Source organism: Piliocolobus tephrosceles, chromosome 13, assembly GCF_002776525.5.
Source record: "Piliocolobus tephrosceles isolate RC106 chromosome 13, ASM277652v3, whole genome shotgun sequence".
NCBI lineage: Eukaryota > Metazoa > Chordata > Mammalia > Primates > Cercopithecidae > Piliocolobus > Piliocolobus tephrosceles.
Genome location: NC_045446.1, coordinates 90,737,594 through 90,753,120, shown reverse-complemented (window position 1 = coordinate 90,753,120; position 15,527 = coordinate 90,737,594). Strand labels below are relative to the sequence as shown.

The following is a 15,527-nucleotide window of genomic DNA, read 5'->3' as shown; positions in this document are numbered from 1 at the left end:
ATTGTGTGCTATGGAGATGTCTCAAGAAGAGCTTAACTCCTCACTATTGGCCCTACTAAAATCAAGAGACCTAGAAAATTTTCTTCAGTCAACTGAGATTTCTCCCTCCTCCAGATTTACTATAAGTAACTGGATCTCTACAGAGAAGACTTCATTGCAAGAAAACAGGCTGGACTCTCACTCAAGAGTGTTGATCACTGAAAAATGAAAATAATCTTATTGTATAGCAAGATTTCAATCTCAAGATCTCTCACATAGATGTCAACAATGACATAAATGAGGCTCCACTGTATTGCACAGCCAATAACTATTTATGTATGGCACTTGCAAATAGTATTAATTTTTAAAAAATGTATACTTGACCTAAAAACACAGCATAAAGATCTTCTGGAAAAATAAAATTTTGAGGGAAGCTTAAAACATTTCGTTTAAGTATTGGTCTTTAGGCATTAAAATAAGGCATCATTAGGAGGGTAAAATAGTGAAATCTTATCTATAATGTGAGTACAATCAAATAATAAGAGCGTATTTTCCTATCTAAGCATAGAGGAACCACTTAAAGCTATAATAATCTATATAAGGATGTATGTATGCATATATTTAATATACAGTGATATACACATATTGATTTGAATTTAAAAACTTTCCAATAGAAAGACTTCTTGGTTGCGTTCCTATCTAAAATTCTAACTCTATGTGATTCTCCTGCCTCAGTGTCCTAAGCAGCTGCTCAGCATCTGCAATGACTGGCATAGAAACATTAAATGCAGAAATAACTACTGACTAACAGTTTCCAGGAGATGTCATTTGGTTTGTTCTTCCATTGGTGTTAATGGGGTCAGGGCTGATACCTCACAAGGATGTCGTAAAGTTGGAGAAAACACACTATGAACTACAAAGGGAAAAAAAAGAGGAAAGATTTACATTCCTTTAATGGATGAAGGTATGGTATAGTGCCAAGGTTATTGAATTAAGTATAAAAGAACTTGGATTCAAATTTCACCTACAGTATATATTCATCTCTTGGTCGCTGGCAATGCTCCTTCATCATTCTATCTGAAAAATGATGATACCTTCTACTTTATAAGAGTTCTATAAAGAGTGCTATATATGGAACACTATATCTAATAGTGTTCAATAAGTTGTATAGTGTCACTAGTTATAAGTAATGTCCATCTAGATGCCTTCTTGCTAGGTACCCCTGTGAACCACACTTTATCAATATTCAAAAATTAACCCAGATTTGTTGTTGTCGTCTCCATGTTGATTTTTTAATATTGATAAAGTGTGACCATGAAACAAAATAAGGCGAACTAATCTACATGCACGATGACTTCATCATTTTTACAATGATACTTTGGTTACACTGACAGAAAGTCTATAATAGCAATAATTATGAATAATTATGACATAAAAACAATTAACATTTTAGTGCTTACTGTGTGGAAGAAACTATGCTAAACAAATTATACGAAATGTCTAAGCTATTTCAATCCCATGAAGGTAGTTGTATTATTTTCTCCATTTTTCATATGGGGAAATTAAAGCTTAGAAAAGGCAACTAGAATGTCTAAGTTTATACTTCTAGTAAGTGCATGCGTTTGATTTCAAGTTAAGATAACAATATAGAACTTGCTACTGATATTATAAGACACTATCTCACTATCCAAATGAGCTAATCAGTATTCCTTATTTAAGGAGAAGAGGAATGTCTTCTGTGCACCAAATGTGCTATTAAAGAACTGTATGTTTTATCTCATTTCTGTTTAAAATCTGACTCTACTCCTTACTAGTTAGATTACCTTAGTCCATTTGCTTAACTTCCTTTCACTTCCGTTTCTTTACCTATAAAATGAGTTTAACAGGTGTCTTATTTAATAGGCTGGTTGTGAGGATTAAGTAAGTTTACAATTAAAGTGCTTAGGGCAACATTTAGTTAACTAAAATAAAGGGTCAAGTACTATTATTGTTAAAAAAGATGATCAAATAAAGTGAATAATTCTGCAACCGTATATACATAAGTGCCACTGACAGAAGTTGTAATAAAGGGAACTATAAGGACAGTCATGACTCATTTATTACTCTGTTTTATTGTACATTAGATATTGCATTTTTTACAAATTGAAGGTTTGAGGCAACCATGTGTTTGAAAAGGTTATTAGTGCCATTTTTTAAACGATGCTCACTTTATGTCTCTGTGTCACAACTTTCTAACTCTCATAATATTTCAAACTTTCTCATGATTATTATATTTGTCATGGTGATCTGTGATCAGGGATCTTTGATACTACCATTGTGATTGTTTTGGGACTCCATGGTCTCACACCTATATAAAACAGTGAATTTAACTGATAAATACTGCACGTGTTCTGCCTGCTTTGCCAATTGGACATTCTCTGTCTCTCTCTCTTCCAGCTTCCCTCTTCCCTGACACACAATTAAGCCAATTAGTAACCGTACAATGGCTTCCAAGTGTTCAACTGAAAGGAAAAGCCATATGTCTACCATTTCAAATCAAAAGCTAGAAATGATTAAGCTTAGTGAGGAAGATATGTTGAAAGTTGACAGAGGCTAAGAGCCAATCCTCTTGTGCCAGTCAGCCAAGCTGTGAATACAAAAGTTCTTGAGGGAAATCAAAAGTGCTACTCCAGTGAACACACAGATGGTTAAGAAATCAAAACAGACTTATTGCAAATATGAAGAAAAAGTTTTAGGGGTTTTAGACAGAAGATCAACCACAACATTCCCTTAAGCCAAAGCCTCATCCAGAGCACGGTCCTAACTCGCTTCAATTCCATGAAGGCTGAGAGAAATAAGGAAATTGCAGAAGAAAAGTTTGAAGCTAGCAGAGGTTGGTTCATGGGGAAGAAAAGCAGCCATATCCTAACATAAACGTCTCAGGTGAAGCAGCAAATGCTGATGTAGAAGCTGCAGCAAGTTATCCAGAAGATCTAGCTAAAATCATAGATGAAGGTGGCTACACCAAACAACAGATTTTCAATGTGGACAAAACAGCCTTCTCTTAGAAGAAGATGCCATCCAGGACTTGCATAGCTAGAGAAGAGAAGTCAATGTTTGGCTTCAAAGCATCAAAGGACCGGCTGACTCTCTTGTTAGGGGCTAATGAAGCTGGTGACTTTAAGTTGAAGCCAATGCTCATTTACCATTCAGAAATCCTAGGGCCCTTAAGATGTATGCTAAATCTACTCTGCTTGTGCTCTAGAAAGGTTAAACAAAGCCTGAATGATAGCACATCTTTTTACAGTGTAGTTTACTTAATATTTTAAGTGCACTCTTGAGACTTTTGCTAAGAAAAAAAGATTCGATTCCTTTAAATATAGAACTACTCATCGCCAATTTACCTGATCACCCTGATGGATATACAAGTAGACTAATGTTCTTTCATGCCTGCTAACATAAAATCTGTTCTGCAGCCCATGGATCAAGAAGTAATTTTGACATTCAAGTCTTATGATTAAAGAAATACATTTCATAACTGATGTGGTTTGGCTCTGCGTTCCCACCCAAATCTCATGTCAAACTGTAATTCCCAGTGTTGGAGGAGGGGCCTGCTGGTAGGTGACTGGATCATAGGGGCAGATTTCCCCCTTGCTAGTCTCATGAGAGTGAGCTCTCATGGGATCTGGTTGCTTGAAAGTGTGTAGCACTTTCCCTTTTGTTCTCTCTCTTCCTCCTGCTCTGCAATGTGAAAAGGTGCTAGCTTCCCCTTTGCCCTTCCCCCATGACTGTAAGTTTCCTGAGGCCTCCACAACAATGTTTCGTGTACCTGGTTGTGAGTCAATTAAACCTCTTTTCCTCATAAATTACCCGGTCTCAGGTAGTTACTCATAGCAGTGTGAGAACAGACTAATACAATAAGGCTATCATTGTCAAAGACAGTGATTTCTCTGATAGATCTAGGCAACTGAAAACCTTCTGGAAGGATTCACCACTCTAGAAGCCATTGACAACATTTATGATTCATGGAAGAAGTTGATTCTAATCCTTATGGATGACTTGGAGGGGTTTGAAGACTTCAGTGGAGGAACTTCCTGCAAATGTGGTGGAAACAGCAAGAGAGCTAGAATTAGAAGAGGAGCCTGCAGACAAGACTGAATTGCTGCAATCTCATGATCAAACTTAAAGGATGAGGAATTGCTTCTTACAGATGAGCAAAGAAACTAGTTCCTTGAGATAGAATCTATTCCTTGTGAATACTATTGAAATGACAACAAAGGATTTAGAATATTCCATGTACTTAATTGATAAGGCAGAGGCAGTGTTTGAGGGAACTGACTACAATTTTAAAAGATGTTTTACTATGGGTAAAATGCTATCAAAAAGCAATATCGCACACTCCAGAAAACACTTTCATGAAAGAGTCAACCTATGAAGCAAACTTCACTGTAGTCTTCTTTTAAGAAACTGCCAAAGCCACCCCAGCCTTCAGCAACCACCACCCGTACAGTCAGCTGCTACCAACATCAAGGCAAGACCATCCACAAGAAAAATGAATGCAACTCACTAAAGGCTCAGATAATTGTTAGCATATTTTAGCAATGAAGTATTTTTTAAATAAGGTATGTATGTTGATTTTTAGATATAACACTATGCACACTTAAGAGACTACTGTATAGTGTGAATATAACTTTTATATGCTCTAAGAAATAAAAAATATGTGTGACTCACTGGGATATTTGTTTTAGGCCAGTGGTCTGGAACTGAACCTACAAAATCTATTTTCAAGGAACCTGCCTATATACAGATCTTTTACCTCCTTTGTTAACTTTGCACTTAATTTCATTATTGCTATTATAAAGGGGATTGTTTTCTCAATTTTCCTTTTGGATAGTTAATTAATAGGATTACATTGGAAAGCTGCTTGTTTTCACTGATTTTGTATCCTGCAACTCTGCTCGAGTGAGGCATTTGTAATACTTCTTAGATTCTCTAAGCTATTTTTATTTTGAGACAAGTTAGACTGCAGTCACTTTTCACATGACAGAAGTCTAAGACTGAAACAGGAATTGTGACAACTATGTATAGATTTTTTGGATACTACATGCTAAAATAACTGCATTATAAGGCATGTTTAAAATAATAAACAAATGTTCAGAGACAGAAACAAACTCTGCAATGGACAGAACAAAGGGACCAGAATTATCAGTTTCCATTCCAGTCTTCAACATGAAAACAATATAAGAAATCAAGTTCTATTATAAAATGACTAGCAATATATTGTTGATTTCTATATAAAAACCATAAAGAATGTTCATATGATTTTTATTCAAGTCTTATTAAAAATAAAAACCAGTGTCTCACAGAACATTTCTCATAGAAATAAAAATGTATCCTTTAACTTTCATGGGCAGTATTTCCCAAGTTTCTTATCTCTAATGAAACAAGTCAGCATTAATTGCCTACTGTGTACTGGGGACCCTGGGCATCAAGGGGAATTTCAAAAGTAAGGGAAACATATTAACTATGCTTGGTTAAACGGGTAGGTTTGGGCATATTTGAAAACCTTTTGATAACTAAGATATTTCACACTAAACCATTTACTTGTTAAAGGTAAAGAAAATGAAGTATTTCACGACAGAGTTGCTCTAGGGAGTAGAAGGGCTTCTGGTCTGAGGAACTGAGTTCTGATCTTCACTGGGCCACCACGTCTCTTCCCAGTTTGTTTCTGTATAATATACATCTGTATGTGGAAGATGAGCCTTTGGCCTCCTTAGCGCAAGTTCCATCACTAAACATATGTAATACTCTGGTATGTATGTAAGTTTATAAACATCCATTTGTTTTTCCACAGTGTATTATCTTTGATTAGAAACTCACACAAAGGCCGGGGACAGTGGCTCACGACTGTAATCCCAGCACTTTGGGAGGCCAAGGCGGGTGGATCACTTGAGGTCAGGAGTTCGAGACCAGCCTTGCCGACATGGTGAAATCTTGTCTCTACTAACAACACAAAAATTAGCCTGGCATGGTGGTGGGCACCTGTAGTCCCAGCTATTCAGGAGGCTGAAGCAGGAGAATCACGTGAAGCCGGCAGGCAGAGGTTGCAGTGATCCAAGATTGCACTACTGCACTCCAGCCTGGGTGACAGAGTGAGACTCCATCTCAAAAAAAAAAAAAACAAAAAAAAACAAAAAACCTCAGACATACAGCTCTATCTATACTTCGGAGTCAGTTGGTCTACGTAGCAACAGGCATATAAAGTACAGAGAGGACCTTACAATCAATTAACTCTGAGAACAACGAAGTTTCCAATACAGTCATGGAAATGGAAATAGAATTGTCAATTTATTCAAAAAGCATCCAAAAAACAGTTATGATTCATCTCACTCTATACTATTTGGTTGATGCAAAAGTAATTGTCGTTTTTGCCATTACTTTTGCATCAACCTAATATGACTACTATGGATATATTCCTATGGTAGAAATTCATAGAGTTGACATCAAGCATTCTGAATACCTACTTTCCACTAGTATTCTAGAACTTAAAGCAGCAGTGGGTTAGGAGAAACCAAACATTCAATCTAAGCCTCTGATACATGTAATATGTCTGGCCTGTAACACAATTTCATTCTGAATATACCAACTTACTGAGAAACTTTAAATAAATACATCCTTGACAACTGTTTATAGATAATTCTCCTAATCTCCAAGTATCTGAAACAGCAGAACCTACTTCCTTCTGTCCTTCAGTTCAACAACCCCATTACTAATCTTTTCTAATGCCCCTCACGGATGCACGATGCTTCTTTCCCACAACTCTAACTTACCAAGAGCCTTACTTTCACAGTGAAGTATCAGGTACCTCAAAGTGCCATAGAATACACTACAAAGGAAATGTTTGTGGTCCATGGATCTTATCCACTGCAGTTAAATAGGATCATCTGGTTGTAAGGCAAGGGCCACTTTGACTCAGCATTTTCCACTCTGTTTTGCCTGTGTGGACCAAGCTGAAGAGGTGGCTGACTGCAGTGGAAGATTCTATGCTTAATCAACGGCCCTGCCTTCCAGCTGGCTAATCAGCCCAAACATGCTTGTGGGAAATCTTCAAGGCAAAGGCTGAAAAGCTGCGGAGTGTCACTTTTAGAATTAACTTTATGCACCAAATAAGAAAATACCTAAGTAAACGGGAGTGAAGTAATAGAAAAAAGTAAGTACTTTCATGTATGTTTATTTCACAATGCCAAAAGAAAATTGATCTATACATATATTTGGGAAGAACATGCCTGTTTTTTTGGTTGTTATTTTATTTTTTTGTTTTTTTGTTTGCTTGTTTTTTGTTTTGTTTTTTGAGATAGAGTTTTGCTCTTGTTGCCCAGGCTGTAGTGAAATGGCATGATCTCGGCTCACCGAACCTCCACCTCCTGGGTTCAAGCAATTCTCCTGCCTCAGTCTCCCAAGTAGCTGGGATTACAGGCATGCACCACCCCACCCAGCTAATTTTGTATTTTCTTAGTAGAGATGGGGTTTCTCCATGTTGGTCAGGAGGCTGGTCTCAAACTCCCAAACTCAGATGATCCACCCGCCTCAGCCTCCCAAAGTGTTAGGATTACAGGTATGAGCCACCACACCCGGCCAAACATGCCTGTTTTTAATTCACTATTCACTTTACTAAGCAAGAACGACTTGGTAGCTTAGAAATAATTTAGTACTAAATGCATCAGGCAGATAAAATACACAGAATCACCACTACCAAAACACTAAATGAATAATGTTAATACTCAAGACCGGCTTCATTTAATCACAAATTTAACCTTCCAGTGAATAGGTAAAGGCATAGTACATGCTGATGGGTGTTCTCAGTTGATCTGTCCTGCAATTAAGATGTTTACAAAACAAAATAAAATGTTATTAAGACTCCTGCCACTGCAACTGTAAGATAACTTAAACCTCCACGTAAGAAAAAGATAATTCCCAAACAGATGAAACTTACTCTTTTTGGGGCTAGAAAACTTGGAATATGTGTACTAGGGAAATAATTTTTCACAAAGTTCGAATTCAGTTTTATAAAAACAACATTGATGAAGTGAAATAGTGTAAGTCAAGGCTCTGAAATAAAATGGCTTCATTTGGGGACCACGCTGACTGTTTCAGATCAGCTTTGTGATTTCAGATCAGCTCTGTGATTTGCTGCAGGTCACCCCATCATTTTCCTCATTTGTAAGCAGGTATAACACTAATACCCACCTCATAGTTTGCTCGTGACTATTTAATTAGGTCACAGATTTTCACTGAAAGTCCCTGCTAATAAAAATTAGCTATTATTAATTTTGAAAAGACTCCCCTTGTGCTAGGACACCATATTCTTGTCATTTCCTCTGTCTTTCGTTCCTTCCTTCTCAGCCTCCTTTCCTGTCTTTCTTTCCCTAAACATCAAGTGTTGAGACAGTTCTTAGGCTATAAGTGTCCTAGGTCCTCTTCACTTCTCGCTCTATTCTTTCTTAACGGGATCTAATCTACTCCCATGACTTTAATAAACACCTAGAAGACAGAATTCCCAAGTGTTTGTTTCTAGTTCAGATCTGAACACACACCTGCTAATTCAACATCACATGGATGTCTCAGAGGAGCCTAAATTTCACTCATCATGACTAAAAACTCAGCTTACCATCATTGCCATCCAACATAAATGTTGCCTAGATCAGTAAGTGGTTCAAGAACCACCCAATTATGCAACCTGAAATCCAGAGAGACATTTCCCTGAAACCTCCTCCTCCTAAATTTCCAGGGGGTAACCCACTTCCTACTATTGTCATTTCACCTCTAAAATAGCTTTCTTACTTCTCCTTGTCCCCACAGTTACTTTCACCCTCCTTATCTAAAGCCACTAACTGCCAGCCCCAAAACTGGTTTGCCCAGGTAGTCTGTCCTACTCCTATCCAGGCATGATACGCAGCTAGAATGACATTTAAAACACAAATATGATATCACTCTCCCGCTAACATTTCTATTGCTTATCACTGCCCTTAGGCTAGGGAGTAAAATACTGTGAGTCATTTATAAAGCTGCACATGTGGCCTCTGCCTCCAGGGTCCACTGTGCTCCAAACACACTAGACTTTCTTCTACTAAAACACAAGACTCTTCCCTCCTCCACCAAGAAAACTTTTATTCATTCCCATATTCCATTCCCTTTTTTGGAATATTTGTAAGTTTTTTTTTTCCCTTCCCACCATTGTGTCCCCTTTTTCTTCCTCATGACTTAGGTCTCTACCTAATACTTCTTGCAGAAGACATTTCTTGATTTCCTGGACAAGTTCAGATCCATTAATTATGCCCTTGTAAAGCACTCTGTACTTTTGCATCATAATCCCCAATACATTTGTAATTACTTCTATGTCTGTCTTTCACGAAAGATAATAGGGACATACGTGCAGGAATCATCTCTGATTTGTTTACAGCTACATCCGCTCATCTTATCAAACACCATGCATGCCACGTGTGAGCCAACCATGAGACTGATAAATATTTGCTGAATTAATTAACATAAAAATGGTTCTGATTTTAGTCCTTCACTTGAAAATTGCTCACAATTGGTGGAGAAATGTACATAAAATTCTTATCAAGGCAAACTGTGTTAACTTCTTACGAGAAATATGTGTAAAGGCTATTCAATCCTACGAAAAGGAAATCAAATAGATTCTGGAAGGGGAACATCTGCATGAGAAAGGCCTATATAAAGAAGGCTTGTTTCTGGTGCTGGGATATGAAATCTGGCAAGACTTCAAAAAGTGAAGTGTAAGAAGTATTCCAGAGAGAGGGAAAAGTTTGGGCAAAGACATGATTAGTGTCAGGTATATACAGAGACCGGTGAACAGAAAATTATGCCTGCTGGTGGAGTATACTGAAAGGTAGCAAAGTTCAAAATTCCAAGTTGTGCAAAGCTTTCATAATCAAAATTAAACTGTCAAGCAGAACCACAGAAGGTTTCATCAATGGAAGAATGACATAACTGAAGATGGTGAAAATTTGTTAATATATTAGAAGGAGGGTATGGAGATCAGTTAGTAGGCTATTTCAAATATTTCAGACAGAGGTAAGGAGGAAAGGAGTAGAAATAATTCTGCATTAGAATGGACAGCACTGCTTGAATGGGGAAGGGATATGACATTGACTAAAAGGAAATCTCAAACAGGGTAAGAATGAGGGAAGGATGGGAGAGGAGATGATTAGTTCTATTTTAGAAACCTTAAGTTTTATATGCTCCCATGATGTTGCACAAGTGGTTAAAATATGGCTCTAAGAATGAGGATGCAGGCAAATTTCAGATTATTAGAATCAGAAAAAATTTAATTGGTCCATAGTCAATTAAACATTAACAAAAAGGCTTTGTGACAAACATTTCTAAATTTTTTCACAAACACATATTTTTATTAATAAGAAATACAAAGAATATTAAAAGTTCTCATATAATCATTGCTTGAATTGTCAATGTGCCCAGTCCCTAATTTTTAATTTATTTAGGAAGAGAGTTCCTCATAATTTCACACTGTCTTCAAAATAGTTAATTCCTACAATTGTTGGGATAGGAAAAACTCATTTATAACATGCTTTTTATCTACTCAGTAGAATAATATCTTTTATGTCTAAAAGAAGTCCAGTCTTTTGTAATAGGCTCTATGCAAAAAGTTTAAAATGATGTGCAAAATTTTTTAAAAGGTCATTCTAATTTCCAAAATGTTAACATCTGAAATTATGTCATCTTTAATTATCAGGAGAATATCTAAAGAATAATAAAATGTAACACTTACTTTTGCTGCACCTATCTGTTCTTTTCGAAATTTCTCAAGTGGTGCAATTAATACATCATTAGCATTTTGGATCTGAAATAAAAAAATGCACATATATTAAATCTTGCAGAATTTCATGCCAACAACATTGAAAAAATGGCTGCTTTATCCATCGTATCAAATAGACTGTTTTGGTTTTTGTTTGCATCTATAAAAACAACTTACATGTTATATACAGTTTTTCTACTTTATAATTAAGCTGTTTTCACATATTATTTCCCTTGATCCTAATAACAATGTGAAACATACGAAAATAAGTACTTGTTGTGGTGAAATCTTGGTTTGAATACTTAAATTTCTTCTTCTAAGACTTATCTAAGAAACAGCACATTGGGTATTAAATTTACAAATACCTATAATTACACTGGTTTAATGTAGCCAGTTCAAGCATCATTTTAAAATTAAACCATGTAAAAGCTCTTCCATTTTGCCATTAGAATGGCAGAATTCTACAGCTGCAAAATAAGGCTTATTTTTTCCCCTATTTAATTAGATTCCTCATAATGAGGAATTGAGGTTTGCCTGAACATTCTCATAATGTTTCCAACCTGACTAAAATAGCATTTGATTTCATTTCAGTGAAAACATATTTTAGCCCCAAATTCCACATTGAGATTTACTTAAACTTTAAAACAAATATATCTTTTTATATTAATCGGTAAGACTACTGCAATGGGAGTGCAAGATATGAAGACCAGCAACTGAATGCAAGCAGACCGAAATTCCTAAGGATACCATTATTCTGGAAGGGGATGTTCTTTTAAAAAACAGCCTTTAGAAAGCATTAAAATAAAGAGGAGGCCCAGTCACAGAATTTATAATTTGTTCTACAATTATGACAACTGAACAAAATCTATTACATAATTAGCAAATACCAGGATAAAGAGAGAAAAACTCTTATTTTTAAAATATATTATTCTACTTTAAAATAGGTTAAAGGGTATACAGGTGCTCCATGTACTATTTTTCTAACTGTTTTGTAAGTTTGAAATTATATCAAAATAAATGCATTTCAATAAAAGTGTGACTTCCCTTATTTTCATCAAACTGGTTTATCTCTAGTCAAGTTTAATTTCTTAAAGTCCATCATCTAAAAATGCACACAGATAATATACAAAAATAAAAAATAAAAACTAGTGTGTTGACACCACTATCCATGATCCTGTTAATCTTCAATTTGCAGAAAAATGAGAATGACAGATCTTGAAAAGAAGACAAAAATCCTATGCTGTGAAAGCATAGAAATTAGATTAATAGGCAAAAAATCTTGTCCCAGACAATGAGAGCCAACTGGAGATACCACTGACATCCATCACCTAATCCCCATTTCTGAGCTCAGACAGACATACCTCCAGATAGACTGTGCAGGCGTCCTACTGGGAAGAGATTATTAGAAATAGCAATAAAATAGCTCACTTTTAATTATCTCTCTAAAACCTCTTTGCCCTCATTAAAACCCCCAATTACATACATACACACACATAGACACACACACACACACACATTCAGATTGTACAGAGGCAATACATAGCTGACTCCACCTTTAAAGTTAAGTTTGCATAAGGGGAAAGACAGTATCAATCAGCATTTTTGTGTAATTTGGAGTAATAGCAACAATAAAGGCTACTATTTATTGAATGTTTACTTTATGCTGGAAATTGCAGTAAGTCCTTCACAAGCATGAGCTAATGTATTTAAAGCCAGCTAAATGGCTGGGAGAGAAATTCAAATCTGGAAGTAATAAGGAAGGAGGCTGGGTTCCTGTAGTATTGACACATGCATAGCAGGAATTCCAGAGACAGTTCTATAGAAGACACAAAAGGACTCAATGACAAATTGCATAGAAGGAGAAATAGAGGGGAATCAATGGAGAAACTAAGGTTTTGGCCTCAGCCACTGGAACTTTGGTAACATATCAGAATTGGGGCAAATGAGGTAGGGAGTATGCTTGGTAGAGAAAGAATCAAGACAACGATTAATTTCACTTTATCCCAATTACATCTGATGTCATGGAAAGGCTCAAAGAAATATTATATCAGAAAATCCCACCTCACACTGGCAGAACTAATAAATATAAATGGATGATTTTTATTGGGAAGGAAAGGATTGTGAAAGGGGGTAGATGGGCTGATGTCATATATCAAGACCTTGGCACTCACATTCACATCCAATGGTTTACATCTCTGCTAAACCCCTTCTCTCGCTGTTACATACATAGGACCTCAAAATAAAGCAAAAGCCAGATGATATAACAAAACAGAATAATTAACAGCCACCCTGTGAGCTAAGTATAATTTCCTATCTCTATTTCTTTCACATTTCTTGGGTTATTTGGATTTGCTTTTTTTTTCGTTCTTCTCCCATTCTCTTACCATGAAACTAAAAGAAGAAATAAATAAGTGGCAAAGGTATTAAACAGAAAAAAAAAAAAAAAAAAAAAAAAAAAGAAGGGGGGAAACATCCAACAAGGTGATAAAGAACAACAGAAATGATTTCTTGAGTGTTTCTAATGTGTCAAATACTACACTAAGGTCTTCACAATATAGAGATTAAAGTTAATATTTTATAGGTAATGAAATCAAACATCTAAAAAATGATCTGGACTGTATTAAAAACATGAATGTTAAAGTTCGACTCAGCTTCATTTGAATCTCAGTGCCAAAACTGATAACACACAGTGTTTCATCCCTGTACTTCTTAAAGTTTTTATAAAAATTAAAAGCAAAATAAATTATTTTGAAAAAAATCACTAACACAGATTTGCATATGGAAGGCTCTCAATAAATGTTAACTTCTTCAAAGAATTGAATATCTACTCTGTATTCCTAACTGTCCTAAGCAGTCTTTACAGTTTCCCCTAAATGATTTAAAATGTAGTTATTCAAAGCTAGAAATTGAAATCCAGATTAATAACAGAACTTATCCAGAGGCCTAGCAGTAGTAGATAACCCCACGTTTTTCCATAAACCATTATAACAAATGCCTGGCTCTACCTCTGAAATATGATGCCACTTTTGTATGCAGTCAGTGACTGCTGTTCACAATATGTAAATTTAAATTCAAGAGATCAAAATGGAAAATGCCAGCACTCAAAGGGCACTAAGTGGATTTACAAACCAATTTGGCTCCTTGTGAGCCTCATCTTTATACATTCCCCCTGGGAATACATAACTTTTATCCCTACACAGTGGTCACTCATATGGATTAATCCCTCCAATTCTGAAGTAATCCTGAAGTCAAGAAGGTGTTAAAATTTTGGTAGGATTAAAAGCTCAAGCCTGTAATCCCAGCACTTTGGGAGGCTGAGATGGGCGGATCACGAGGTCAGGAGATCGAGACCATCCTGACTAACATGGTGAAACCCCGTCTCTACTAAAAAAAAAAAAAAAAAAAAACTAGCCGGGCGAGGTGGCGGGCGCCTGCAGTTCCAGCTACTTGGGAGGCTGAGGCAAGAGAATGGCATAAACCCGGGAGGCGGAGCTTGCAGTGAGCTGAGATCCGGCCACTGCACTCCAGCCCAGGCAACAGAGAGAGACTCCGTCTCAAAAAAAAAAAAAAAAAAAAAAAAAGAGTTACTGTTGCTGCTGCATAAGAAAGGAAAATGTCATATAGAGGTAGAAAACCCTTATTTAAAATGTGAATTAGAGTACAACTATGGTGACAAACCTTGCAAAGTTAAAAAATAAATCTAGAGAAATGCAATTTTCACTCACATGGAACTCTTTCATCCGGATTCACAAAACAAGCTTGATGAAATTCCTTCCAGAAGGGTAATACTTGGGGGGAAAATCAAGTCAAAGTTCAGGAGATTCAGGATCCCATAATATCTGTGGAATGTGCAACTTTGCATGACCTTACTAAGATGCTTTAGAAAAAATACAAAATAAATTTTAATACTCTCCCTAGATATTGATAAGATAAATTATTAAAGATGCCTTATTATGGTAATTAAGAAACAATTAACTTATAATCACTAGCCATTACCTAAACCTTGGCTTTAAGCAACTTATTTTTATAGATGTTGGTTCACATTTAAAGTAAAAAACAATTACTGGTAATTTCACTTATTTTCAGTAGAAGAAAAGCAAATGTGATATTGGGTAATACTTCGCAATATAGCATTTACCATGCATTTTAACTGTGGGTAGGTTATTTAAGCCAGGCAATTAAGTTTCCTGTCACTTTCTTTTGCTATTTCAAGTGGTTCTAATAAACAGCCACAAGGGGGTGCACATAAATCATTCAAAAGTAATGGCTAGAAACGTTTTCATGTGGTTTGAAGAATGATTCTCCAAATATGTTTGGATTTCCTTTTTTACCCCCCACATAATCACGAATTATAATTTTCTATGGATCATGCATTTTCAAATGCTATCTTATAGGAACTTCCAGGGCTTGCTTTTCATTGCTGATAATCTTGCCACACTTATTCACTAAAAAAAAGTAGCAATGGAATAAAATAAATCTGAAAGGTACGTCTCTCAACAATTTTATTCTTACACTTCTTCCCTTTCCAGGTTTTGATTAAAATCCAGTGATGTTGGTGCCAGTCAAAGCTCATCACGAATTAATGACTATATGTCCCTTTATCTTGCAACTCCTTAGTTAACACATCAGAATGTCCAAAAAATTACAGTTCCTTACCTCTCATTTTCAAAGCAATAAAACACTCAGTTTTGATGCAAAGATTTAATTATATTCTCAAGTACTATTTAAAGCA

At 35.9% G+C, this 15,527-nt stretch overlaps 1 protein-coding gene across 1 annotated transcript in view; it reads right to left on the bottom strand.

Annotated features, from left to right (window-relative positions):
• Positions 1 to 15,527, bottom strand: part of ARHGAP42 (Rho GTPase activating protein 42) — a 321,711-nt gene that overhangs the window by 126,176 nt on the left and 180,008 nt on the right. The window contains exon 4 of the mRNA XM_023208003.2: positions 10,769 to 10,840. Within this exon, the coding sequence (XP_023063771.1) occupies positions 10,769 to 10,840 (72 nt within the window). The remainder of the gene's footprint in view (positions 1 to 10,768; positions 10,841 to 15,527) is intronic.